Source organism: Aythya fuligula, chromosome 7 (assembly GCF_009819795.1).
Source record: "Aythya fuligula isolate bAytFul2 chromosome 7, bAytFul2.pri, whole genome shotgun sequence".
NCBI classification, from domain to species: domain Eukaryota; kingdom Metazoa; phylum Chordata; class Aves; order Anseriformes; family Anatidae; genus Aythya; species Aythya fuligula.
In genome coordinates, this window is record NC_045565.1 from 2,197,668 (window position 1) to 2,225,230 (window position 27,563).

The 27,563-nt window shown below is 37.9% G+C and overlaps 1 protein-coding gene across 5 annotated transcripts in view; it reads right to left on the reverse strand.

Moving 5' to 3' along the window:
- Positions 1-2,495: 2,495 nt before the first annotated feature.
- RHOBTB1 (Rho related BTB domain containing 1) overlaps positions 2,496-27,563 on the reverse strand; it is a 48,645-nt gene continuing 23,577 nt past the window's right edge. For all 5 annotated transcript variants that reach the window (XM_032191543.1, XM_032191545.1, XM_032191546.1 and 2 more), the window contains 9 exons: positions 25,886-26,087; positions 25,407-25,510; positions 12,300-12,485; positions 9,578-10,548; positions 9,027-9,145; positions 6,411-6,561; positions 4,681-4,769; positions 3,440-3,545; positions 2,496-2,927 (listed from right to left, as the gene is read on the reverse strand). In XM_032191543.1, the coding sequence (XP_032047434.1) occupies positions 2,758-2,927; positions 3,440-3,545; positions 4,681-4,769; positions 6,411-6,561; positions 9,027-9,145; positions 9,578-10,548; positions 12,300-12,485; positions 25,407-25,510; positions 25,886-26,077 (2,088 nt within the window). In that variant the 5' untranslated portion in view covers positions 26,078-26,087 and the 3' untranslated portion in view covers positions 2,496-2,757. The remainder of the gene's footprint in view (positions 2,928-3,439; positions 3,546-4,680; positions 4,770-6,410; positions 6,562-9,026; positions 9,146-9,577; positions 10,549-12,299; positions 12,486-25,406; positions 25,511-25,885; positions 26,088-27,563) is intronic.

Genomic DNA, 27,563 nt, shown 5'->3' on the forward strand with positions numbered 1-27,563 from the left:
AACATTCTCAAATTGCACTTGAGGAGAAATGCACATTGTATTCTGGATGCAATGTCCTTTGCATTGCCTAAGAGCTTCAAGAAAAAATCACAAATGATGTTCTTTGCATGATATCTTGTAAAAATCTTCTGGATCTTTCTACCTTTATAACTTGATAAAGTCTGTATTTGAGGATGTAGTTTCTGAGAGCCCACGAACAGGTAATTAGGATTTCTGTATAATGGCTGACAACAACAGTAGTGAGAAAGCAGGAAAGACAATGGCTGTAGAAAGTTTAGAGTCTGCTGAAAACCTTATGGAGTTCCTGCTGTTTACCTGCATTTTTCCTCCCCATGGCTGTCATGACTAATTAGTTTCATCTCCCTTGGGTAATATCATGGTAATTAAATATCAGAAATTATGTGGAAAAGTGGCAGGAGATTTTTTTTGTTTAACAGTAAGCAACAAGCACTGACCTTGCCCCAGCCCCATCATATACAAACACTATAGGGCTTCCTTGTTACGTTCCCAATCATAAATCCTAATATGCCATACAAGCGTCAGCTCAGCAAAATTCAGTGAATGATACCACAGCTGCATGCTTACAAGTGGCTAGAAAAAGGGTGGAATCCTTTTCACAAATTTAGAAAGCCTCTTCAGAGAGATGAGAGACAACTTGTAACTAAACCATTTTATTGACTTTTTTGCAAAATAAAAAACACAAAATAACCACCATGATTAAAGGCCATAGACAGCATTAACCAAATGAACCAGCCACTTGGTTATAGTAGCTGATAACTAGCACAACTGGATATTATTGCATATACCTCAGGTTCATTTATATATCCCTTAGTTTGGCAAGATTACAATCATACTGTAGCTTTGGTTGTGTAAAACCTAGTAGCAATACTTAAAATGTGACTAGTTAATGTTTCATGACATCAAACACTTATCTCTTCTTAGTCTTGATGCATCTTTCCTCAGTCTTTCTTCTCTACAATTTTCATCTTCACTGACCAAGAATTAAGGAGACTATATTTGCAACTGTCACTTATAGCCCTTCTTTATCACCATACGGTGACAAATCTTTATCAGGGGTTTACCTGTCACTTGCTTGCCTTATAAAAGTCTGTAGAGCAGCATCTCCTTCCATGCTGGGCAGCTTCTACCACCCTGCAGTAGCATCTGCCAAGAATTACTCCGGTCAGAACTCAAATAGGTAGAGACGTATATGGCTTTCGGTCCAAAGCATTTCCTGACCTACAGCATGGGGGCTTGACCATACTGCCTTGCCTTTGAATACAGAAAAACAAACAAACATAAACAGCTTTTCACAGTGGTATGCTGAGGTGCCAGCACAAAACAATATTAACAGACCTAATACACAATACTACCCTTGGTTACAGAATTGTGCCTGAGACACTGTATAGGATTGCATGTGTACGTCCTACGGTCTATGTATTTTAGTTTTGGTCTTTTAAAAATGCTCTCATCCCTTTGTAATCTAGTGTAATACTGCAGCTTTAGAGCAATGGTTGATAAAAAGTCATAAACACACAAGATATTTGAAAACTCTGGAGGCTTTTTCCTTTTTGCATCACTCGTGTGGAATTCCATCATTCTGCCCCAGCTTTCTGGGAATACCCGTTTCCAGAGGAAATATATGACCTACTTAAAAATAATCTAACACTTTGAATTCTATCTGGGAAAAGTTACAAAACAATTTGGATCAAACTGAAGTGATGGTGTGTGAAGATCATTCTTCACTTACAAAAGGCTATAATGCTAGATATCTCTTACTTGGTTTTGCAGCCCTTTCATTTGCTTGCACTGAAGCAAAATGGAATTCGGCATGAGGAGTGGCTGCATGGTTAAGATTTCACCGAACAAGGTAACTGCCATGCAGTAATTCAAATGCAAGCAGTATAACTGCTTTTTGTATTCAGATCCATACTAATATAAGGATATAAATTAATAAGCCCTTCTAAATGGTTTTAGAAATATCCTCTTTGATCTAGACATTTAAAACCTCTGAATACTTAGAATCACTAGATTTCACATAGCCCACATCTTCATAATTATTTGCACTTACATGGCAAATATTAGAAATACATTTGCCTGCAGTTGAATGGGTAATTATACTGCCTATTATTCAGCTAAGCAAAGATCAAGCGCTCTATAACTTGCGGTTACTGGATCTTATTCTAACCCTTTACTTTAGAAAGGAAAAATAATCACCTAATTATATCACCAATGCACAGTACTTTAAAAAACAAAACTTATACTAGGCAGCTAGATTTTTTTTTTTACTAAGATGACTTTTTATGAGATACTCTAAAAGCTGTCTCTTATGACTGAGGATTGTCTATTTCACTGTAGTCGCATAGTAAAAATAGTTAAAATCTAATACAAAGCTGCTACATGGTTATTTTGTGGTTTGTAAAATAAAATGATATCCAGTTTTTTTTTCTGAACAAAATACACTAGACAGTATAAAAATATTTCCCAATTGGAGATTGAAACATTAATGCTGGATTTTTTTTTTGGTATAAAAAGAAATGTAATAATGGTAGACATTTATCTGCTTCCTAACCAAAAATATACATATGACTTTGAGGAGCTGTTCCAGGCTCACTTTCAATGAGCTTGTGCTTTTGACCCTAGCAATAATAAATGTACACGTGGAACAGAGTTTCCTGAAAACCTGAACTACATCTTGTTCCTAACAATAAGACTAACTTCTGACACTGGCTATGGATTTCCAGTTATGTGCTTTGTTCAGGCAACTACAGCAGAGGAATTCCAGAAGCACCACTTCCGCTTTGAATGGTGTTTATTCAGTGCAACATCTTCCTTTTCTCTCTCTTTCTTAACTCGCTGGTAGTGATCTTCTTCCTTTAAATACCACACAGGTGGCCAGCGATGCCTCTCAAAATATTCTTGATTATCTGATTAAAAAGAAACAAAGTCCCAAAACAAAACAGTAAGTTACACATTCAGAAACATCTTGATTGTCTGCCAGAAGCTCTACAGCTAATCATTTATCTAGCGTCTGTGTTAGCTGGCTTATCAGGAATTTCCCCAGTTTCCCTGATACGCCTTACTTATGGGGTGAAAAGTTTGAGAGCAGCTGCACCTGAGACCTCAGTCCACCAAAGAAGAATATAAAAATGCAAGCCCTCTACATCATGTATCTTTCATCATGGAGTTTGAGAACACCTCTGCTCCTTCTAGCATCAATGAAATAGGTAAAGAACATAATGCTTGCCCAGGAATCAGGCTACTGACTATAACCTTTCCTTATAGATTAGAAGAATATATGAATGCTACACAAGATAGCTGAGCTATGAGACAGAACCTCTGCAGTACCTGAGTTCATCTTTGTCTTCATATATAATGGACTGGATGGGGAGAAAGAAGGGAAAGCCTCATGAAAACCGAGGTGGAAAGTTGCTCATACCTGAAGATTTAGCTTTGATTTCCTTGCGGAATTTGGAGCAAACGCTGTTGTAATTGGTGCAGATGTAGTGCAAGCACCACGCTGCCAGCTGGTTAGCGTTGTGAAACTGTAAAGAAAAAACAAGAAGCATATTCCACTTCCTGAAGTTATCATTTATTTTTCAGCCTCGACTAACAATTCAAGTTAGAATCATCCCTCTAAAGTCATAAAGAAGCAAGAGCTATAATGCAAATCAGACTGTACTGCATATGTATCTTTTCTGGCACTCTGTCTATTATCATCTCAGGTTATAAAACATCACACAGCTGTACAGGGCACAGAGGATATCCTAACAGTAGTTAGACACATTACTTCTGCCTTCAGGAAGAAAAATAAAAGCAAGAACCCTTCATAAAATCAAAATTAAGTGGTGTAAGCTGCCTTTTCTTGGAAGGGGTTAAGTCCTAGTTTTGTAACAGCATTCAAGATACTGCAAGAGGCACTCGAAAGCAGCTGCAGGACATCTTGCATGGTGGTCAGCTTCTGCTGTATTTTAGTGCTACTTTAACTCCAGACTTCAAGACAAGCTGGAGCCAGGCTCCTCATTAGTGTGAAATCAAGAATAATTTGATTAAAAGATATTTTAACTTCTACTACTACAAGCTAAATAGCAAATACTACTTGTATTTGGCAGACTGCTGTAGCACTCGTTTTGGAAAACAGATGTGTGCAGTTTAACTGAGTTGGGGGCTCTCTTTTTGCATGATCTCTGAGACTCAAAGGTCATTGAAATGTGTTTGAATACAAAGCACTCTGACTGGCTTTGAGTAGCCATTTTAAGCATTAAGTCTAAGAATATAAAAAATTTTGATGTTACAATACAGGCCTAAATGTATCAACACAAACTGTACAGAGAGGAACCCAAGAATCAGTTACCATTACTCAGCTGAGCAGCTCCATTATGTTATATTTCAGATTGCTAAAACACGGCCATAAGATTGAGGAGCTTGGAAGCTTTGAGATAAAGACTAATTAAAACAGATATTTGAAAGACAACTACCCCCAGTTTACTTACATAGATGTTTCATCTTTGAACTAATATAAAAACCTCCCTTATAATAGAAATACATCTCAGTTCTATTGTTAGTCCCTCTCAGAACTAAAGATTGAGTTTCTTACATGCAATGCTCAGAACCAATAAGGCGCTGAAAGTTAAGTACTGCAGTTGACCAGAGTATCTTTAAAAAACAGCGCACACTAACCTGAGCCAATTCCAAATAGGACAGTACTTCTCCATCTATTGCAACGCCACTCACTGAGGCTTTTGTCAGCTCTTGTACTGCATGCTGTTCTGTTAGAGAAGAAAACTCATCAGCCACATGGGAAATCGTCACATTTCAAGGTCAGATCATCCACCACTAACAAGGAAACAAGAACCCACGTTCTTCCTCCTTATAGTGTTAACTGTAGCATTATGCAGGTGGCACATTCACCTGGATATTCTGAGCAACTTCAGTGTGGCAAAAGCCAAATTCTGGCCTTTACAGTTATGTCTGGCTATTCTTCATCATTGGTACAAACTCTCTTACTCCAACAGAGCATAGTCCATGTGAGTATCTGCCCCTTAGTCTCAACCCAAAATATTCATTTTTGCTTTCATTCACATTTATTATCTTTCTTACAGAAAATGAGCCTGCAACTAATAATCACTTGTAGAAGGACAAGGTTCAGCAGTTGCCTACTTCTGAGTACAAACTTATAAATTAGAAAAATGGATCATCTGTCTCTTTTGGGTGGTACAAAAGTGATAGCCAAGTTTTTAGGCAACAGCAGACCGCTGCAGATATATTAATGAGTATACTGACAGCACTAAGGTAGAAAAGTTCATTTCAAGTTCTCTCAGATTAGTTGTTCCTAGGGAGCCAGCTACCCAAAAAGCTACTTCAAGGGAGTCTCCTTAAGCCTTTTCTAGAAGCAAAAAACATCTTAGAGGTTTGAGTGTTTATTGGGACATTTTGTGAACTGATTTGGCCCTAATGAGTTAAGCTGTTGGCAGTAGAAAACTCAAAAATTGTTTCATCAAGAATTAAATAGAATAAAATATTCATAATAATATATGCATATTTATGCCACAACTACTTAGAAGGAATAATCAGGCAGTAAAGACTTGGTCTATCACAACTAGTGAAGACAAGATACACATTCCCGATGCACAACTGAAGGAGAGCTAGGATTTGGTACCTGATTAAAATTTGCATGCATTTTTGTCCTGTTAATATGTGTAAGCTTTGCTTCATCTGTCTTTGAGAGTTTTGGCCTTGACCATATGTTTAGAACAATGACAATTTACATACATAGAGACAAACAAACAAAAAAAAATCCCAGAGGTCTGGAGTATGCATGGATTTAATTTTAAAACTAAACAGTATCCTATCCGGTCATTTTTCTCTAAACACGTGATAGGAAACCCTCTTCCTGAAATGAAGGTTGAATAACCATGTATGTACCAAAATACCCAACTCCCATTTTGGTAGTGAAAAGAGATCCAGATAGCATTTCTAAAATATATGACCATTTCAATGAGTTTTGAATTGGTTCAATTACTCCCTTTGAACAGAAATGTGTAAAGAAACACTTCATTCATTACATGATAGAAAGTCCAGTGTTCATCCTGTTTTCAGGTAAATTATTAACTTCTGAATGGATACTACAAAGGACTTACATTGTATCAAGGCTAAAGAGAAGGTTTACCCTTCCAATTCTTAAAGCACAGAATGCTTCAATGTTCTGAGACGGTTTTGCACAAAACTGAAAAAGGCAAGAAATACATTTTTACATATGAAAATATGAATTTGCATTCCAATTTTCCTTTCAGGGGAAAAAAAAAAAGTTTTCTTCATGTGCAAAAAAAATATTGTGTGTTCCAAAATCATTAAGACATGTTTAAGCTGTTGCACAAGACACTACATTGGACAAGGTCGCAAGTCCTTACCTGCTAACGCAACCAGGTGAGGAAGGCAAAACCTATTTGCCAATGCGATTAATTCAAGTGTGTCGAGTTCCTGACTGGAGGACAACTGCTTGGTGTACAAGTAATCTAAAACTGCTTGCATGGAAGTCTTGTTTATGTTGGGCAGAACTACCTGGACAAGATATTAAAAAATAAAGAGTTGTTAATAATTGATGTCTTTTTCATATAAGGGCCATATATTACTTTTGCCACTTTGCTGGACTCTCTTTCTCTTCATTGTAGAAATATAAGGAAAATATTTTTCAAGTTAGGAATTCATCATTAAAGTTCAAGAAGCTGCCAACAGGTAAGTCTGCGTCCAGAGTCAGATCCTTTGTCAGTGTATGTACAGGCAACTTGATCAAGTTACTGGAGTTGGACCCACATTGAACAGCGGATCTGCGCAATGCTTTCTAACCTGCAAATGGACAGCTTTGTGGGAAACATAAAAGCCACTGGGCACTTCCCATGCCAAACCTCCCTTGATAGACTTCTGTAGGAATGCAATCTAATCTGCTCCTGGCAAGGGATATTCTGGGGATTCTGTGAATAATCGAAACCAAAGGATAACAGACCAACCAACAAAACAGCCACCACTCCCCCACTCCCATCCCAAACAAGCAAACGTGCACACACAGAACCAAAAAACTTCCTCAGTCTGTTTAAAAATAACCAAAGTATCAAAGTAAATGATGGTTGGAAAATGACTGAGAACTAAAGAAATGAAGCAAAGAAAATACAAACCATTTCTGTAATTAGCACAGCAAAATATTGTGCAACAAAACTACCAGGACTGAGATAAAAGTTATTTAATTTCTCACCAGCACAACCCTAAATCCTTTTAACTGAAGGGATGCCTAAAAGAGGAAGGAGAATTAGAAGACCTCACTTTAACCTATCACTGTGGCACCTCAACTGCAGTTTGCGTACGTGATCATTCCTTCGAGGAGCAGGGTGAACCTGATTCTTGAGGGTCTCAAGGTTGCAGCAGGTAAGCGTGCTTTCAGTACCCAGGACAGCTGACTCATTTAATCAGCAATTTGTAATGTACCTCTTTGCAACTCAAGAGATGCTGCTGGCCCTGAAGAATGCACTGCGCTATTCTGAAGAACTTGCAGTTAAAAAAAAAAAGGCAGAGCAGAAAAATAATAATAGAATTATGATGAGAAATTAGATGTGTGTGCAACTTAATCTGACTACTTGGAAGGAGTCAGCACATAATTCCTGCTAGAACTGAGTTCACTGTTCCCATATAGCTTGCAGTCAAATTTGGGGGGGCTTGGGAATTTTTCTGTCAGCTCTATCTGGGTGGGTGGGAGGGATTCAAGCCCTGATTTGTTAGTACCGAAGCATGCTCTCATGCATATCAGCCACTCTGGGAAATGCTCAGTTCTCCAAGCAAGAGCAGCTAGTTGTAAACCTCATTCATTATTCATATGTTGTGCTAATGCAGAGAAAAGAAAATTCTGTGAATGAGTTGCTACAATGTTGTGTCCCAAATACAAAAAAAAAAAAGATCATTTTGTTTTTGTAAAGCAAAGAAGAACATTAAATTAATATCTACATGTATTTTAAAACTTCCAAATTCATTACTGAATGCTTTAAACTCTATGAAAATTGGAAACTTTAAATTTAAAGTTTAAAATTTTAAATTGGGAAGATGAGCTAAGACTGTCAGATTTATCATTAGAAATAGGCTGGTAGAAAATTTATGTGTATTCTTCATTGCCAAATGTTGCTTGCTACAAGCAAACTATGTCTTTTTTTTAAATGAACCATTTCTTGAATATGCCTTTGGCAAAGGAATTGTTTACAGCTGTATTAGAAGAAACAAGAAAAACTGAAGTAGAACATAATCTTCCTGAATATTAAATACAAAAAAACCTCAACTCTTCAAATGAATGAGACCCTTGAAGATGGTAAGAAACAAAAAAATATTATTAAAAAAAATCAAAAACTGGTTATGGATAAGACATAGAGAAAAAAATGCTAGCAGGATGTTTAGAATTTGAAAAACAGACAACAAAAGCACCTGAAAATACAAGGCTTCTGTTGCAAAATCTTATTTCAAAGCATTGAGATCTTTTATACAGCACTTTATGTCTACTTTACTCTAGAGAACAAGCCAATGCCGTAGAGAAGTTGAGCTCAGTTTCTGTCAAAGTACTGTGAAGCCAGCTCCCCTCTCTATCTTCCACATTTTTTAACATTTTTTTCCTTTTATATTCAATATCTCCTGTCTCATGTATTCTTTGAAATGCTTCTGATTGTGTAAACATTCATTCACACAACTTTAAAACTTATTCTAAAGAAATAAAGAAATTAATATTTAATTTGTTCCATATTTAATATTTTACAGGATTTCAGGATTTAAGTGCATGCTCCAACACTGGAGAAAATCTCATGCCTTGTGGAAAATGTGTCATCATCCTAGGAATCCTAATTTAATGCCTTAAGAAGAAAAGCAACCCACGTCTGCAAGGGAAGGAAAGAATAAATATAAAGAATCATTCCAGGGATTAATTGCAACTGTTCAAATAGCTACTGAATGACGATCGCCCCAAATCCATCACACATTATAAGCAAATGGACAAATACCTCACTGTTCAAGCTTTCAATAAACGATCCTCCAAACATAGCAGACATCCATTCACAGCTACAGATCAGTAGTGGCTTGTGGGCATTTATGGTCCCGTCATCCAATTTAAATGTCACATCTGTCATGGGAACAAAGAAACAGGCATGCTGCAAGTCTGTGCTTAAAGTGAAACTCCGCCTCAAGAATGCATGTTTCAATTGCACTTTTTAAACTGGGCACTTCTTTCACTTTTTCCCCACTCAGATATAATTCTAGGTTTTTTATACAGTTAAGTAAAAATAAAACCTTAAAGCCTCACTTAGAAGAGAGATATTGGATGTTCAACACTTTGGAAAATTGGGTCGCTTATTTAAAAGCTTCTGTATAGATTTGGAGAAGTTAAACTCCAGAATCCTAGGCTGACAAAGTTGGTCCTGAGTAACACTGTAGCTTTGGTCTCATCCTTCCTCTCAGAACAATGTAAATTGTCACAGTTTTTGAAGTCTGTGAAGAGACAGCAACATGAATAACAGAATTAGTACTTGTCCTGTTGAAGCCTGTATTTACTCACCAGAAAATGTCCCTTTGCAAAGGCACTCTTTTATCCGATTAGCTTTTCTGACGTGAAATGCTTTAGTAATCTCTTGATTCATGAAGGCTTCTTTATTCATGATATTCTCCACCATCATTCGCAAATCAAATACTTCCAAGATCTCAGCAATCTGAGCTAGTCTGGTGAGATCTTTTTCATTTTCATCCAGTTGCCCTGTATATAAAAACTGCAGAACAGTTCTAAAAGGTCCAGCCTGCACAGATGAATCCATTTTTACCACAGTTACAGGACACATCCTATTTGAGACAGGATTCAGTTGCATTTCCTTATGCACACTAACAAACCCTTTTCCCCAGGATGACAGAGATCTTGCTGCAGAATTTGTTTCACCAGGTTCGGGTTCAAGTGTGTTTAAAGTGTCAGTACTTTCTGGTGCAGGAATTTTAACAACATCAGCAGATTTCAAGGATGTCTCTTCACTGTCATAATTTGTCTCAAGGTGACTTGTCAAAACATCCTTACTTGTATTTTCTTTTTTACACTGTGTTTCATCCAAGTCTGGACTTCCCTCACATTCCATTAAGAAAAGGTCATAAAATTTTGAAGAGGAGGTAGCTAGGTAAATCTTGTGAGCAAAAATGTAGTCCTGATCCTGGAGAACAAACATAACGTCTGCACACAGGGGGCTTTCCAATAAATATCCAGCTTCGTTCATGTTTGGTACGGGACAGTCGGGAATTTTGATAACCGGAGGAGGGGCTTTTGGAGGTAGGAATGGAGCCTGAAGCAAAGGTTTTTGGACCTTCTTCAAATGAGATTTCCAGAACTGCAGGTGTCTTCTGGAGATCAGGGCAGCTCTAATTGCATTGTCAAACACATCTTTAATTCCAAATTGGTCAAATACACTGGTTTCATAATATGGTATCCCAAGCTCCTTGGCAACCTCTCTGCCTCTTTCTGGTGGCAAAATATCTCCTCTTTTGATCGGCCTAGGGTTAAACAAAAATAGCTCTCCTCACACACTGTGATCATCACAAGGTTATGTCAGAAAGCAAAGAATTTTGCAAAATGTGTCAGCACCAATTCTGAAATAAATATAATTTAAATGAATACAAAATACAAAATAAAGCCCACAAAGCTCTTTGGAAATCCAGAACTGCTGTCTCAGAGAGTTTTAGAATAGCACATAGCTGTAATTCTGTTCAAGGTTGGTGGTTTCTCTGCAATGCATCTCTGTTACTAAAAATATGTATAAAATCGTTTTCACAAAATGGAGTAAGCACTCTCTGTATTAAAGGAAAATTTACAATTAGAAAATTTGATAGAATGCTTGAGAACTCTCATTATTAAAATAAAAACTTCCTAAAACACCCGTTTACTCAGCCATTCAATTGGTATCTTTCTTTGTATACATACTTTAAGCTCAAGGGGAAATTCTCATGACAGAGATGCCACAAATACAGCTAAATATGAAAAGAGAAATATTTCTTAAGCTTATGCTTTTTAAAGAAAACTATGGTAGCCTATGACAAAGTTGTAACAGAACAAGCACTTCAAGAGACAGGCTCTATTTTGGCTGGAGAAGCATTATGTGGGATCTCATGAATTTCCAGAGCAGCTCAAGTATATGATATGGGGTAAACAAACCAGAAAACAATCTGGGCTGGGATCCAGTTTCCCAACAAAAAAAAAATCATCTCACCAGAAGATATGACCTCAACAGTGCATTCTCTGAACACACCATATTGGACAGACACAAGCTGGCAAAGACTTAACACGCTCCAGACAACAGCTTGCTTTTGTTGCCAGCTAATAATCAGTTCAGGTGGCAGAAGTCTGGGCTAGACATGTAGAATACTGATTCAAACTTTATTAATAGTGAAATAATAAAGGAGGGTTAGGGCAGAAAAAGAATTTTAAGTTTTGAAAAAAAGATTATCTTTTAAAGAGTCAACCAGAAAACCCATCCCACCCACCCGAAGAAGTAATCTGTTTACAAAAATAAACCTAAGAAAAGCATATTACCAAGTCAAGAATTTGAATACAAGGCAATGCGAAGTTTTATAAGAATCCATGAAATATTAATTCAGCCTCTTCATGGATATTTGTTACAATAAATTCTTTCATTACATTATCCCAGATATTTCCATGAATCTGGTCTCATTCAAATTCATACAAAATGCGGAAACCAGAAGTAAGCAGGAACGTGTGAATGCTTCCTTTTTGTATATGGGAAAAAACAAAGCTTCCCTAGAAGAACCCCCCACTCACCCTTTATCCTAGAACTTAAAAAAAATAATAATTTGCGAGCACTTAATTTTCTGGCATGATCTGGGATTACATTTACAGAAGAAAAATGCATTGAGAATTAAGAAAACATGAACAGTATCTTTCCGTTTAAAACAGTATGTGACAGTAGTGACAGGATGGGACATGATATACATGTTCGGGTAGAGAATGACATATACAAAAATCTCCGGTAATCATCATTATCTATAGTAGTTTCCAGCCACCCAAGCAAGATTAGATGTCCAATGTGCAAAAACATTGTGGTGAACATATAACAACAACTCTGTGTGTTAACTAACCAGCTCAAACAACAGAATTAAAAAGATGTAAGCACATATATTAACATTTTAGAAAAAAAAAATGATATAAGACTCTATCATTTCTCTTTGGAAAGTATTATACCTGATTAACAAAATAATTTTCTTAATTCTTATTTTTGTTTAAACTTTACCTTGCCAAAGGCCGTCTGGCTCTGTTAACAGCCTCAAGATCTGCATAGCGGAGATCTAGTTGGCAGCCCACCAGAATGACAGGTGTGCGAGGACAGAAATGCTTGATTTCTTGATACCACATCGTTTTCACATGATTCAGGGAATTAGGATTAGCAATTGAAAAGCACAGAACAACTACATCAGACCTAGAAAGGCAACAAGAAGACACCAGTTAAAACCCAACAAGCACGCTTTCCACTGTAGCTTCACCTATTTTCATAACTCCAGCTTGAAGCTACTCCACTCTATGCTTTGAACAATGCTCTGACACACAGACTATCAGAATACATGTTCTTCGTGCAAAGACTTGATAGAAGCTATGCATATCATCACAAAAGCATGGAAGGACAAAGCCACGTACCTAGGAAGCACTGCCCCTCAACGCTGAGAGATGATCTCTGCACATATAAACAGAGCAGTAAGCAGAGAGATAGAACTTGCCATTCTCTGCTTTTATGCTACAGTTATTCACAGGCTGTCACTGCTTGAGAAATAATTCTGCTGATGGGGAGCCTAAACAGCAATTCAAAGATCACTGGTGCTTAGGAGTTAGAAAGGAGTTAGGCAAAACTTTAGAACAGCCACACAGGCAGACAGATCTCTTCTGAACTTGTCATGGAGAAATACCTTTACTGCACCCTTTTAGATTATAAAGCTGTCTCCTCTGCAATGCCCTTTGTACAGCAGTACCTCCAACATCTTTAATAAAGAACCTGTTAAAAGGACAAATTACTGCAGAATTTACAGCAATGACAACTTCTACAGTACAAGTAAAAATAAATGTTACAATGGAAATAAAGCACTGCACAGGACAGTACCTCAAATCAGTGCGAGCAGGAAAATATTTGCAAGCTTTTAAAGGTTTTTGGAAAAGACAAAGTACTTCACTAAATAAAACTGCTTTATAAGGTGTAAGTGTGAGAATTAAGGTTGGCAGTTCAGCCACCAAACAATCACCTAACTTGTCAGAGCTAGCACCCTAATGCAGAGAAATGCTTGAGTACTTGTCTCAGAGCATTCCTAACTTGGGGCAACTTCATTATTTATAAGCTAGGATGGGATATTACAAAGCGGTTCTCAAGCTCTTGGGTCTCTCATGCGAGAATAAATAAACAAAACAAAAAAAAACTCAAAACAATGTTGAATTGAAACTCAAGAAAAAATGAGGGGAAGAGACATTTTGAGGGGTCAACTTATTCCTAGATAACCGTCAGCAGAATAACCCCGGCAATACCATGCCTCATTTCCATTACTCTTGAATTTAGCGCAAATGTGTTGTGTCTGCAGTTTGTGTAATGTACAGAGCAGGAGCAGTGAATCTTAACATTCACCTTTTAAATAATGAAATACCTCCTCAGTGCTGCTTTCTACATTTCACTGAGGGCACAGATATATCCAGCCAGACTGTTTCTAAAGATAGCTGCATACAATACAGGTACTGCTGGGAGCATAAATTTCATGCAAGAGGAATGCTCCGGCTCTGGGTTTGTACCTTATATAAACTGCAATCCATCTGTCATATCTAGAGACAAGGCCTTTTCAAAGTGGAAAGCTATCTGCTAAATAGAGAGAGGTAAGTAGCCAATACAAAGGTCTTCTATGTAACTGAGGCATACATCGATTAAATTCAAACTTGCTTTATTCAAGGTCACGTCAAAACACAACCTAGACCCCCACAGATGCTTCCTTAGCTCCCAGAAAGGAGTAATCAATGAACTGCTAAGATGAAAAATTTGTGTTACGCGTATTCTGACCTGGTCAATTGTTTAATTCAAGATGGTCAGAACTGCCAGAGGCAACTGCTGTCTGTCTGTCCAACCCTAACTATGACTGAGCATCCTGGAGAAACAGTCTGTCTTGTTCAAAACTTAATACCTAAGCCAAGTAATTGCCATCCTGAGTATCCAGCCCTCCTGATGCTACAAAGCGTAAGACACGCAGCATTGCAGCTCTGCAAACCAGAAGGAAACAGGGCTCCAGGAGCTCGCAGGCAGGAGATGACAACAGCTGCCCTGCAGCACTGCTGCTGGCCACACGCCTGGGCTCCTGAGATAGCCGGGGCTGAAGCCCTGTTCCTTGGGGTAGCCAGCCCCAGACTACCCAGCAGACTGGCCCCAGGGCAGCCCTGTGGCCTGGCGTGGGGTCCAGCCCCTGCCAAGGAGTGTCACGTCAGCTCGTGTGCTGAGCTGCATGTGCTTCCCGAGCAGCTCATCACCTCCGAACTTCCCTGGGTGACCACAAAACCAAGCTGGGGGAAGGCTTCTTCACCTGTAACTCCTAACGGGACAAGGAACTGCACCAACAGGACATTTCTCCTTATTGCCTCCTGAATGAAGCAAAAAGCAGAATGAAGAGGTATTTTTTTTTCCATGCTTTATTTATCCTGTGTTAAAATCTGGATTTTCCCTTAAAATGCATATGCTCTGAGTTCTGTACTGTAAACAGCCCTGTGCCGTGAACAGGATGGATGGGAAATCACTGGGTAGCGACAGAGGTCACAGACTGAACCAGCACCACAGCAGGGGCTGCTAGCTCCTAAAACACACCCACCTTATCGCAAGAAATTAAGTTTTCATTCAAGTCATGAACATGATTTGCACTGCTAGCACAAAACAGAGACAGAAAACTGTGAGGAAGTTTAACTGCCTACATAGGACTGTGAACATTTGGCAAAAACGGACCTTTGGAAACTTTGATTAAAAAACCTACATTTCATGTTAGTGCCAAAGGCACACTTACAACTTGCCAACTTCCCAGTATAAAATTTGGTTTGACAACTGTTCATAAAAGCGAGAACCTGCCAGGTTACAATAAGGCATTAATATTTCCCAAATTGTAAAAAATATATATTCCCAGGGAATGTAAAAGGATAGGATTTTTTTTTTTAAATCTGATTTATTGCCATTTTTGTGTGGTTGGTTATTGAACAACACAGAAGGATGAATGAGTTTTACTTTCACTTTCTTCTTTCTCACTGTAGCAGTATATAAAAAAATGCAAGCTACTTTTTTTCAAAAAAGAAATTTCATAACCAATTCCCAATAAAATTCAGGAATGATTCAAGAAAGATTTCCACCGACTTGAAAACCTAGAAGTGTTCTAGGAACACTTCTCCAGCACGTTCCTCCTAGAGCACCAACCGAGATGAGCAACACAGAAGACACTCCTTGCATGCACTTTTGTCAAATGCAGTAGAAGCACGTGGTTATACTTAAGGCATATGCTGATGTTTGATACTGAAATACCAGAAGAAACAAAGGTAAGTATTACACAAAAAAAAAAAAAAAAAAAAAACCAAACACAAACCACCAGCAAAAAGAAACAGTAGCTTGGATATCCAACGCATTGTTTTGTAGATTCAGTTGTTTGTGTTAGAAATACATAACTGATTTATTTTTAAATTCTGCTTTCCATAGGCTTATCAGAAGAAACTATGAGTCATCTATTCTTACTTGAAACATCTAAGCATACCACCAAACTCGTAGTTTCTGCATGACTTGCTCCATTGTGGGACCAGCCAACAGTGCAATGCTCTGCACCACCAGTGCAAGAGAATGGGTTTCTTTCTACTCACTGGGGCTGCAAACAGGAGGGAGCACGATGTGGACATGGAGGACTTCGCAGGTGGATAAAAAGGGAACAGGTTCTCTCAGCTGTAATCAACGTTATCATCACCACTCACATTATCATCTCCTGGCTGACCAGTCTCCTGCATTGGAGTCACGCATCAAAGCACAAGATCATTAAAAATGCTCCCCACAGAGTTGGGGAAACAATTCTTAATGCAAAACACTTGCATCTCAAGCCAGCCCAGCTTGGCCTAAATGTAGTTAAGAACAACCTGTAGGATGCTTTGGTAGGCAAAGAAAGCATGTCATAAACATTCTGGGATGCAACCTGTCTACAAACATAGGCGTTACCTCAATGCATTCAGTGATATATATCCAAACCTCGATAAGAAGAACTTCTGACAGAAGCAACAACCTCTTTTAGACCTCAGAGAATGAAAAAGAAACCCCCAGAGAACACCATCTCTAGCAGGAATCGGTACATGGTGCACTGCCATCTTGGGAGTTCCTACTGTGTGAGATCTGAACTGTGTAAGATGTACAGAGAGCACTCCAAGTCACTGCAGAAGAGCAAGCAGTACAGCACAAAGACAAGCCAATTTTATCGTAGCTACCTCAAGATTCAGCAGTAGTCAAACTACAGAAAACCACTGTAACCACCTGAAGTTTCTCAGCAATCACTACAATCAGAAACTCTTAACGTGGGGGAGAAAAGGCAGTGTGTTAGCTGTGTGACAAGCCTTTCTGAGAGAGCTGTTAAAAGCAGCAGAGAGTTAGTTTTCTACACGAGGCTCTTTTCTGTAACATACTCCATTGGTTTGGGACTGAGATTTCGAAAGACTCATCTGCTTACATGTTCTGTATGTTCCTGAGCTGGCATAATGAGCTGCACTGCGGAGAAACTTACACACCACACTGGTGAGCCATCTCTCAATGACAAACTGCTATCCATTTTCATCTTTCCTAATACTTTTATTTTAGACAGAACTTCACGGAAACAGCAGTATTAAATGGCATCTCATAAATTTTATGGCAAGTGTGCTTAAAAGTTTAACATTCCATAGTCTGAAACTAGAGTTATAAACTGTAATGATGGCTGCCGATATGCTAACGGGTTTATGTCTCATTCAAAAAACAGGATGCCTTCTGAAATGTACACGCTGTATTACTTAGGAAGAGGTTCTCTCTAGTTTATAATTTACGAGATGCTGGCAAGAACTGCTGCACGCAAGAATTGCTGGTCACGTGTACGGGGTATCATTTGTCATATAGTCATGGAATAATACCGTTTGCTTTGTAAAGGCGAAGGAATAAAGCTGAGGAATACAGAATGTGAAGAGGAGACATGTCTGATCTGGAAATAAATGCAAGGAGTGGGAAAGCAGGCAGAAGAAAGGTCGAACTGTATTGCTATGCTATATTCATGTCTTTCTAGAGGACAAGTTAGAAGTACACTTCTTATTTTAGAGAGCTTAAATGAGACCCAGAAAGAGTCAAGTCCAACAGAATCAGTTTAAGGATAGACAAGTTATACTTTGTATGACAAGAAGTCTGTTATACATGCTTATTCAAATGAAACTTTAAGAAGAGACTATGGGGAACGGAAAAAAAAAGTGAATTTCTCCTCTTGTTTTTTTTCCCTATTTCTAGGTATCAGCTTTCTCTGATAAGAACTGGAATTTTAATTTTAGAATTTTATAAATTCTAATTATGAAATTAGAATTTTATAGAATCTTAGAATTTTAGAGATTTTTTTCTTTGATAGAAGTTCATCCAAACTGCTAGACTCACTTGACAATTACAACTAATCCTTAGATGTTTATTTATCAAATAAAAGTTGTTTTGCTTTTGATTCTTCTGCCCTCATTTTTTCCTTATACACTTCCCATAATATTCCTCTGTGGTTCCTCAGAAACCCATGTCACAGCTGAACTCATCCTATTTCAGACAGAATTGGACACAACCTATCTCTAGTGTCCACCTGCATAGTCTTTCAACCACCTGAAAGGAAAGATTCTGTAGGGCAGCCTGGGTTCAAACACCAGCTTCTGCAAAGTTCACAAACACAGGAGGCTCAGGCTGTAGAAGACCATCTAACAATTACATCCGGAATCTCATTTACAAAATCCTGCCATATCTCCATGTTGATTCAGGTACATTTTGAAGAGAGAGATAGAAAGAGATACACTCAGTTATACAACATTTTTTCATGCATGCATCTCACAGAGCTGCAAATAAATGAATAAATAGTGCAGATAGCTATAAGCAAGGCTGATAACATGTTTTAAGTGGACTCAGTTTTTAGTAAATGCAGTTGCAGCCATCACATGAAATGAGAAGAAAGTCGTTAAGTGACTGGTGAGCATAACAAAATGACCTGAAGACACAGGACTTATGTGCATACACTCAAAACAGATGAGTTGATAGGAAAACTAAAATGCAGGGGGTGCCTGGCATGTGAAAAACTGAAGATATCTGGGTAAGGCAGGGCAAGACCATGCAATGCCCTGGATGTGAGCAGGAGAATCAATTAGTTCTATACTTTACCGACTGCAGTGAAGCTTCTTAAGTACGGGTGTAATGTGCGAAACTGTCAAAATGCCCTGAAATATATTCAGATTGGGTGGTGAGTAACATGCAGATCTATTTCTCAAGTTTCTGTAACATCATTTTTAGTAAGAAACAACAGTAATAAGAAGATGATAAAGCTACCTTTAGGAAAATTACATATTTCAAGACTGTGCTTCAAAAGTGGAAAACTATCCCATACATTCCTTACAAACAATGCATATTCTGAAGTGCAAGCATTTAAAAATCTCTCCTATTTCCTCTGAGGTACTCATGGGAAAGTAGTGGTGCACGTACAGAGAATGACAAAAAAAAAAAAGTTTTGTATCATGAAGAAGCATTAAAATACCTCAACCTCCACAGCAGGAAGCTGTAAGAACTATTCTTATTGTCCAAATGCCTGACCAGCAATAGTGCTAAAAAGAATGACAAAATTGTGTGGAACAATATAACAAGGAGAAAATAATTTTATTTTTAATTTAAAGGACTGCTTACACAGTTTGGGGATTTGCTTCATTTTATTGCTGACTATAAGAATTAAATTTACCTATAACTCTGGTTCAGCATATGCATATGAAAAATGCAAAAATACAAGGTGCTAAATAGAACTTGCAGCTGAAATAGGCTGCCTGCAAGCTACCCTAGCATGATTGTGGGCCAATTTTTACCAGCCTCAACTCAGTAAAACTCTCCTTGGAATCTGGCATGTTTGCACCATACACATCCATAATATACGCTACACACATCCACTCCCTCCCCAGGAGCAGAGATTTTGATTACTTCATTCCTAACACAAGAAAAAAAAAAAAAAAAAAAAAAAAAAGGACAAATAGAATTCTAGAGATAGTTAACTGAAGCTGAAATTCTTAAATTTTCACATCAAGGTTTATAAAAGCAAGACACAAAGCCTGGACACCAAGTCAATGGAGAAGGATGGAAAAAGAAAAAGCCAGCAAGAGAGGCACCAGAACTCATACCATAAAAAGGAACTGATAATGATTTAGTTAAGAATGTTTTTGTCAGCTGACTGCTGCCTTCAGATGAAAAATAAAATAATTCACAAAACAATGGACAAAACAGACACATGGAGAAAGGTGGATGTTGCAAGCTTATTTTCTGTTATTGTACAGAAGCAGCTTACATCTGAGAATTACAGAGAACCAATCAACTTTCATCCAAGATACTGCAGAAAAATAAAGGAAACAAATGAACCCCTTCTTAACTCCCATCCCATCCTCTTAAAAAATACCAGGAACTAATGTTCCAATAAAAAACACAGCTTAAAAGAGGTAAAAGAGGTTTAGCTAATGTGTCATCTAAATCTATGGTATTCAGTAGAAGAAGAAATGTTTAAAGGGAGGGGATGAACGTGAGGATGGAAAACAAACAGAAAAAGGAAGATTCAAACCAAGATCCTAAAGTTAATTAAAAGCATGATTCCTTTTAAGTGCTAATGAAAGACAACAATAGGAACAAGACGAAGAGGGAGGCAAAAATCCTACAGAAGAGGAGAGAATGATGGGTTCTGGTTTGCATCCAGTATGAGAGTGACTTCTGAAGTCATTGAATACATGAAAATTGAACATAAATAAAGACATATTTAGCAGCATCTGTTAATCTGGGGAAAAAATATGGAATACCGTTATTTTTGCTTTTCTTGGGCTATCCCCCAAACCAGCATATTATTAATTACTTTTTCAAAAGTACGTTAAAAAACAACAACAAACACACAAAAACCAGCAACAACCGTTGTCAGGAAGCTTCCACTGGCAAGTTGATGTCAACAAGCTATTGATAAGTGAATTGAGTTTAAAACACATATCTTTTTGTGCAAACGACACCTTTTTGTGCATATTCTGATACATTTATGAAGAAATCCAGACTGAGATCCTGAGAGCCTTGGTGTAGAAAACAGCTCAAGAACTCTACCTAGCACACACACAAAGAAATAATTCACTGAGATAAAGATTTCTACAGAAAGTCATTTCCCAGGTTTAGCATTTCTGAGAGGTTCTGGTTTTTCCTTGCAGTACTCAGGATAAAGCCCATGTCCTCTTCCCATTGCCTCCCCCAGACAGTGATTTGTGAGAGCAAAGGAAACATGGAAAATTATGAAATAGAGTAAATAATAGTTGATAAATACTTTCACTCAAGGAAGGCTTGAAGTACTACAGCTCTCTCTTTATTCTAGATACATATCTGTTAAACTGAGTCTCAGACCCCATTAACATTCATTTGGCACATAACTGCCTTTTTAAAGAAGGATTCCTAACAGCAATTCCAACCTCTTTCTACTTACAATATGGAACTAGGATGGGATGCAGAGAAGACACATGGTAGATCTGCTTTGATTTTACTGCTTTAGGTACATGAAGTGTATACTTTCCCACTGACTGAGTGGGAAAGCCTCAAATGTCAGTGTACAAAATGAAAGAAGAAAAAAATAGTACATGCACACTCCCTATCAAAACAAAATCTCTTGAGGATGCAATCTGTCTATGAACCTCTCTGCTTATTCTAGTCTTTCTCGGGGCTGATCGGAATCAAACACAAAAGAAAAAACATTTCATATCAAATATCAAAAATGTTCTTTACATTTCTTCAAAACTGCTTGGTGAAGAACCTGAATAGCCTATAAACCACTGCAAAGTAGAGAAGGCTCACAATATTTTTGTATTGGAAGATGATTGAAGATACTGCACACTATTTTTGTTTTTGTGGTAGCAAAAGGAATCAGCAAGGGCAAACACACAGATCTGAAAGCAAGTGGATTCCCCACCAGCTGACCCTTTGTCAACAAAGCAAGAGACTCTTGTGTCTGTTAAGTGCTACTGCTGCAGAGACACATCTCTGATGCTCCCCTCCAATCCATGTCAGTAAACGGCTCGTAAGGTATGTGGAAAGAGAATTATTGTAATATAAGAACAAGGATTCTCAGGACAAGAAGTCCTGCAGAAGTGTGGGCTTTTATTCAAAGCACTCCTGAAACCTTGGCCTTTCTCTGAAGAAAGGAGAGGAGCTTTTGGCGTAATTCTCAATGTAGACAGTGAGTGATGGGGACGCTGACCTATCTAAAGGCCCGGTAACTCTGCAAAGACACCCACCCTGTCCTAATCTTGCTGTATTTCCTGAAGGCAAATACCATTTCACATCAAATTTACCTGGGTTTTGCTTTTACAGAAATACCATTATGACTGTATTTTAAGAAAAAGTAAACGAATCAACCTTTAAACAGATTGGCAGAAATCTTTAAATAACGGTGATAAACCCCTACTCATGGAATCATTTCAGCAGCAGTCAGAAGGTATATTTTTGTGGATTCAATTACATGGAAGTAACTGGTTAAGGGAATTGTAATCACACAGAAAAAGACAAATACACATGTTTCTTTGTGTACATAGAATACCCATAAGGCTTAGGAAATCCATTCACAACAGAGAAAATACTCTAAACATATTTTAAGAGGCTCTGTCAGCAGTCTCACAGAAAGGCTCATTCACATTTATAAGTCACGAGGAAAAAGCTGTTTTCTGCCCATGCTGTATGAACAGATTTTGTTTGGTCTACAGCTCATATTTAAGTCGCAAGTAAATAAATCATCCTGGCTGCATTAGCTGACAAACCACATTTGTAGTATTGAGGATAAATATTTGTTTGGGTCTGAATTAACTCTTTGCAGATTTGTGCTCATGTTTACACATACTTGAGCTGCATGTATCAAGAAATTTATTAATCAAATTGTAGTCAAACATGTTTACCTGGAAAAAAATAAAGGAAGCAAAAGGAAAACAAGTGCAAGCCACTTTTTTCCATTTGTCTTTTAGAATTAGTTTGAACACAATTACACGTTGTTCAAACAAAACCAAATTGGACAGGAGGACAGAGGCTTAAGAATGCTGACAAGCCGACAGAAACGTAAATGTAGATGTTCTCATGTCTTTAAAACATACAGTTCTGTGCCCACCAGGAACACCGGAACGTAATAGCAACTTCAGCTTATATAAAGTTCCCACTTCATTTGCAGTCTTACAGAGTGCAATAGCTCTGAGACTACGCTGCTACTGGATGAAGAGGTGACTAGGTGCTGGAAATGAATATGCTAATCTTAACAAAGACATGGTATTTGTGTTATTGTCACTTTGGAGTGATTTTGCATCAAATGAAACCCTGCAGGAGAGTATCACCAGGTGACTGACATCACGTGGTGCCTAAGCTGAACTGGATACCTCCAAAACTAAACCATACACTCGAGTTTAAAGAAAAACAACACCAAACCAAAAAACCAAAACTGTAACACTATAAACCACTGCAGAAAATATTTCCACAAGTCCCTCCAGCCACCTCCCTCTCCCTCCCTTAGTCTGCCAGATCTGTTTCCCAAAGCTCCTGTAGGAACATGATTATTAAACTGAACACCACACAGCAGAACGTGAGCTGGATCTCACACTCCACACACCCATTTTAAAGGATGTCAGTACAAACATTAACTATTGCATTCTCATTAACACCAAAATGTTTCTCTTTTTCTCTCACATGAAAAAATAGCAGTAAAACATTCCTTTAATCATTCTCTTTTCACAGTTCTATCTGTGAGAAGTAAAGAATTAAGAAGGATTTATCCTTGCTGCAAGTCCTGCTAACTGTTCACCCTGTCATCTATAGCATGATCTATTTATAAAACGTTTTGCACAACTATAGGGAATAATATTTTTCAATGAGCAACAGGTGAATTAGTGACCTGCTGCTTCTCGTTATACCATGTTTAAGACAACTAGAGGTCTTGGCTGAAATAAACCTTTCCTTGCACAAGGAGCATAGGCATAAAACAATTTTGAAGGAAACTGAAAGGATATCTCATTAAATGATATTTCAGGCAATCAGAAGCCCTGGGTACTTGGAGATGTAGCCTTGAGTGGTTTGGCATAAACTGCATCTTTAACTGTACTGCCTCACCTAGGAGTAGACTAGTTCAATATACTAAGGTAATTTAAAATCAATTCCCATAAATGTGAACATTCAATATTTTTATTGAATGGTAAAATGTTCAGAAATGCTAAAACAGATAAAATGCTAAACAGCTGATTCAAAATAAAACTAACTTTAAAAAAAAAGAAAGAAGTACCACCTGATCAGTGCTTACAGTTAGGAAATATTACAACTGAAACTCTATTTAGAAAATAAATTCTTTAGAGATTCCAGTTACATACTAGATTAAGAGACTTGCAGAAGAAAAACCACTAACAGCACCCTAAGTTTCCAGAACAACCTTTTTAAGTTGACCAGGGTATAACAGACCTGATTCTACATAGGTTCGATTCTGGTAACATCACATATGAATCCCTGTGTTCACATGCTTAATCCCACGAGATCTCAAGTTCTGCACGGCCCCCTTGGTTTTTGCAGGATTAGGCGCTAAGCATGTTGTTTTCCCCCCTCTCCTGTCCTGTCAGTAAACGGTGGATCAGAGTTCAGAACATGCCTGATTTTGTTCTCTTAATCTCCAGTAATCTTCTCAGTGACACAGTATCTGTTGCAGAATATTAGGAGGCCACACCAAAGAGGAACGGTTAGAGGAAATGTTAAGTTACATCCTTATTTATCAAAGTAGGCTCCACATGCTGCCAAATGTTAAAACAGTATCTACTCACATACTTGAGCAACACTATTATTAAGGTCAATGTTACCTTAAAGCCACACACAGTGATTATTGACAAATGGTACAGGTTTTGTAGCCCTGGACTGCTGCAGTGCTGCCTTAGCTTCTGATGCAAAGTTCAAGCTAATTCATGACTCTTAAAATAGACCACTAACACAGGGCTGTATACAAAGGATGGTCTGTACCAACTGCTGTGCAGATTTTTACACTGTGAACATTTAACTGACTGATTCAACCAGCAGAACCCTCTGCAGTGATGCTGAGGGACAAAGAAAAAATGTCAACCTCCAAAGCCCCTCATTTCATCAGGTAGCACAGAGCAAAAACAGTAAGACAGTACATTTCGGCAACATTGAATCTGAAGCTGGGACACAAAATCTACAGTGGACATTCTCAGCTGGAAAAATATTGTCTGTGGAAGCTTGGTCATCTGCAGAGACTGAAGCAGAGAGAATATGGAAAAGTAATTCTGAAAAGGTGAAAAAACATGTGAGGACCAAGACCTTACTTAAATGTCAGTTACAGGGGAAAAAAAAAAAAAAAAGCACAATAAACTTGCAAAAAACCTGTCCATCAGCCATCTTCTTCAGCTAAGTATCTGCCCCACAGAGGTAGTCTGTTCTCATTGTACATGCTTTCAGCCCTTGTTGAAGTTATGTTATACATGCTGGAATAATCCAGATTACTTCTTTTTTCTTTAAAGCTTTTTGAGTGTAATCCATTCACTAACAAACACTTGATACTTACGGAAGAACGTTTTTTCCTTTTGTTAGCTTTAAATAACAAAATACAGAAGAGTCTCACCTGTGATAGAATGGGCTCTGCTCTAAGTAGGTGAGCTGCCCAGTCAATGTCACAGGTTTTAATACAAGAACTATTCCATCCATCAGTTTTCCAACATATCTGCTTGTTAGCTCAGCAATAAGTAGGTAATTACATCATATACCACTTAGGCAGGGAGTGCTGATGTTCAATTTCATGTAAAACCACAATCATATTTTGGGAATGTTCTTTAAAGTTTGAAATGGGACAACATTTGTTGACAGAGCTTAGCAGGCTTTTCAAGGAAATGTAGTGTAGTAAAACTATGCTGCTTTTAAAATATTTATCTCTTTTTAATCCTTGCAGTATATAATCCTCTTTGCAGTAGGCAGGAATATGACAACCCTTGATTGTTTTTAAGTCCTTGCTTTTTAAAAACCAAGATTTGCAAATTCTACTGCTCTGAAATTTTACTACAAATATGATTTGAAGTTTAGTTTGGATCAACTTACCTTCCATAAGCAAAGCGCCTGTCTTTGTGGTGGTCCCCAAATGTATCCCACAGCCTGAGAGAAACACTCACTTCATCCACAACATCTCGTGAGCGTTCAAGGACCTAGAACAAAATACACATTATGTTCTCTTTTCCTCCATCAAACAAATACGTTTCTAATTTGCCTTGTAAAGAGATCAAAAGCATGCTACATCAAGAGTCTATCACATGTAGTCTTTGTTGAATGCTATATTTTATAAAACACAAGCAGAACATACAGCTTTTAAAAATACCTTTAATTTAAGAAAAAAAATGCTTTGGAATGAGAGATTTGGGGAGATGTCAGCTTCCTTGCATATCAGACCACGGCTGCAGAAGAAACTGCACATACAATACTTGTGAGCTCATTGCTGCATTCTGGCAAAGAAAGGCTAGCCAATAAACATTAGTACAAGCTCACAGCATGTGCTCCGTATTTTGTGGACCTGCAGTCCTTACCTCTTGGCAGACACGGTACTGATCAATGGCCCAGACAGTTGGTACATGAGTTGCCAGCAGCTGATACTGAGTCAAGGTTGTATTGCATGCTCTTGCACAAATTAGACGAGTCTTCCCCACTGCATTATCTCCAACCACCACACACTTGATAGTTTCAACGTTTGGTCTTTCGTAGTCCATGTCAATGTCCATTTATCAGGAACTGTAACAAGACGGTTAGACTTATTTTCTATAACTGTACAAATCAATGCTGCTTAGAACCAGAGCCTTCTAATTCCACTTTTCAGAGATGCTTGAAGAGGACAAAGTCTCAAGGAAACACCTTTAGTAAACTGTACCAAAGCACACTAGCTGGTCCTTTAAATACTGCACAGTTATGCAAATGCAGGGCTATTTTGACCGCAGTCAGTCAGTTTATGCTGTTCACATGCTATTTTCACTTCAGTTTCTGTAAACATAAGCCTGTTTCCAGAGGATAGATCTTGGTGAAACAAGGACAACTAGCACAAACTTACCTTTTGCTAATGTTTTTTATGCTACAAAGGAGAAAAGACTGGGCATCAGTGGCTTTAACCTGAAGGATTCTAGTACAAACCTGCCTTCAGTAATCTTGCCCATTCAGGATTTGATTTAGGGCTCTCCAAACAATATTGCTAAGACCAAGTCACACAGATGGTTTTAGTTATATGCACACAATAAAACTGGCTTGTAAGATGACTCCAGAGACTCTGTTCTCTACAAACCACAACTCCCATTAATTCCTGCATGTATTACACGCTCTTAATTTTCCAAGGAAGTTTGTAAAGATCAGGAACCCAAATGAAACCTAACAGCCCCGCAGGAACTTGCAAATACACTCACATATACCGACAAACTTTTTAATATGATACAGAAAAAGTAGAGAGACTTAGATTGTTGAAGATACTAGCCTGATGGAAAGTTATTTACTTAAATGTTCTTTGGCAATGTATTGAACAATGCTTGGATATGAATGTAAGCCAGAACAGAGGGATATTTGAAAGACTGAAATCAACTTTGCATGTTTGCTACAGAAGTCTGTTATTTTCATATAAAGAGACATGGGATCATAGTTCAACATATCTGATTTTGGTTTTCTAATGTCTAAAAAGTTTCCTCAGCAATCTGGTCTCTGATGGGGAATATAATCAAGGAGGGGGAAAAGGCAGAGTGCAAGGCACAAACTTGTTCAGAAAAGCTTGCCTAACTGCTATTTCAGCAAGGAAATGTAAAACAGTTAAACTGAGCAAACACTAATCATCATCTGAAGCTGTTATGACCTTTTTTCTTGAGACGAAAGCACTACAGGTAAGACACTGAGTGTCTTTTGTTTCAGTAGCTTTTTTAGTATTCATATCTCATTGGCTCTTAAATGTAGAATATATGTTAACTATCAGGTTATCCAAAATATTAGATACAAGCTGTTCTGGTGTACATTTTAATTGTGTCAGTCGTTACGTTACTATTTAAGAAAAAGCATGTGTTTAGTCGTTGGGAACCAAACACTAATTTTAAGTGCATTCTTTCACTACTTTAAGTGATGTAAGCTGGAAAAAAAAAGTCAGTGTTAGGACTGAATGCTACACAAATATTGAAAATTTTGAGCATGGACTGCCAAACAAGACCTGTAATGGCTCTGATACAGTTGTTTCAATTGATA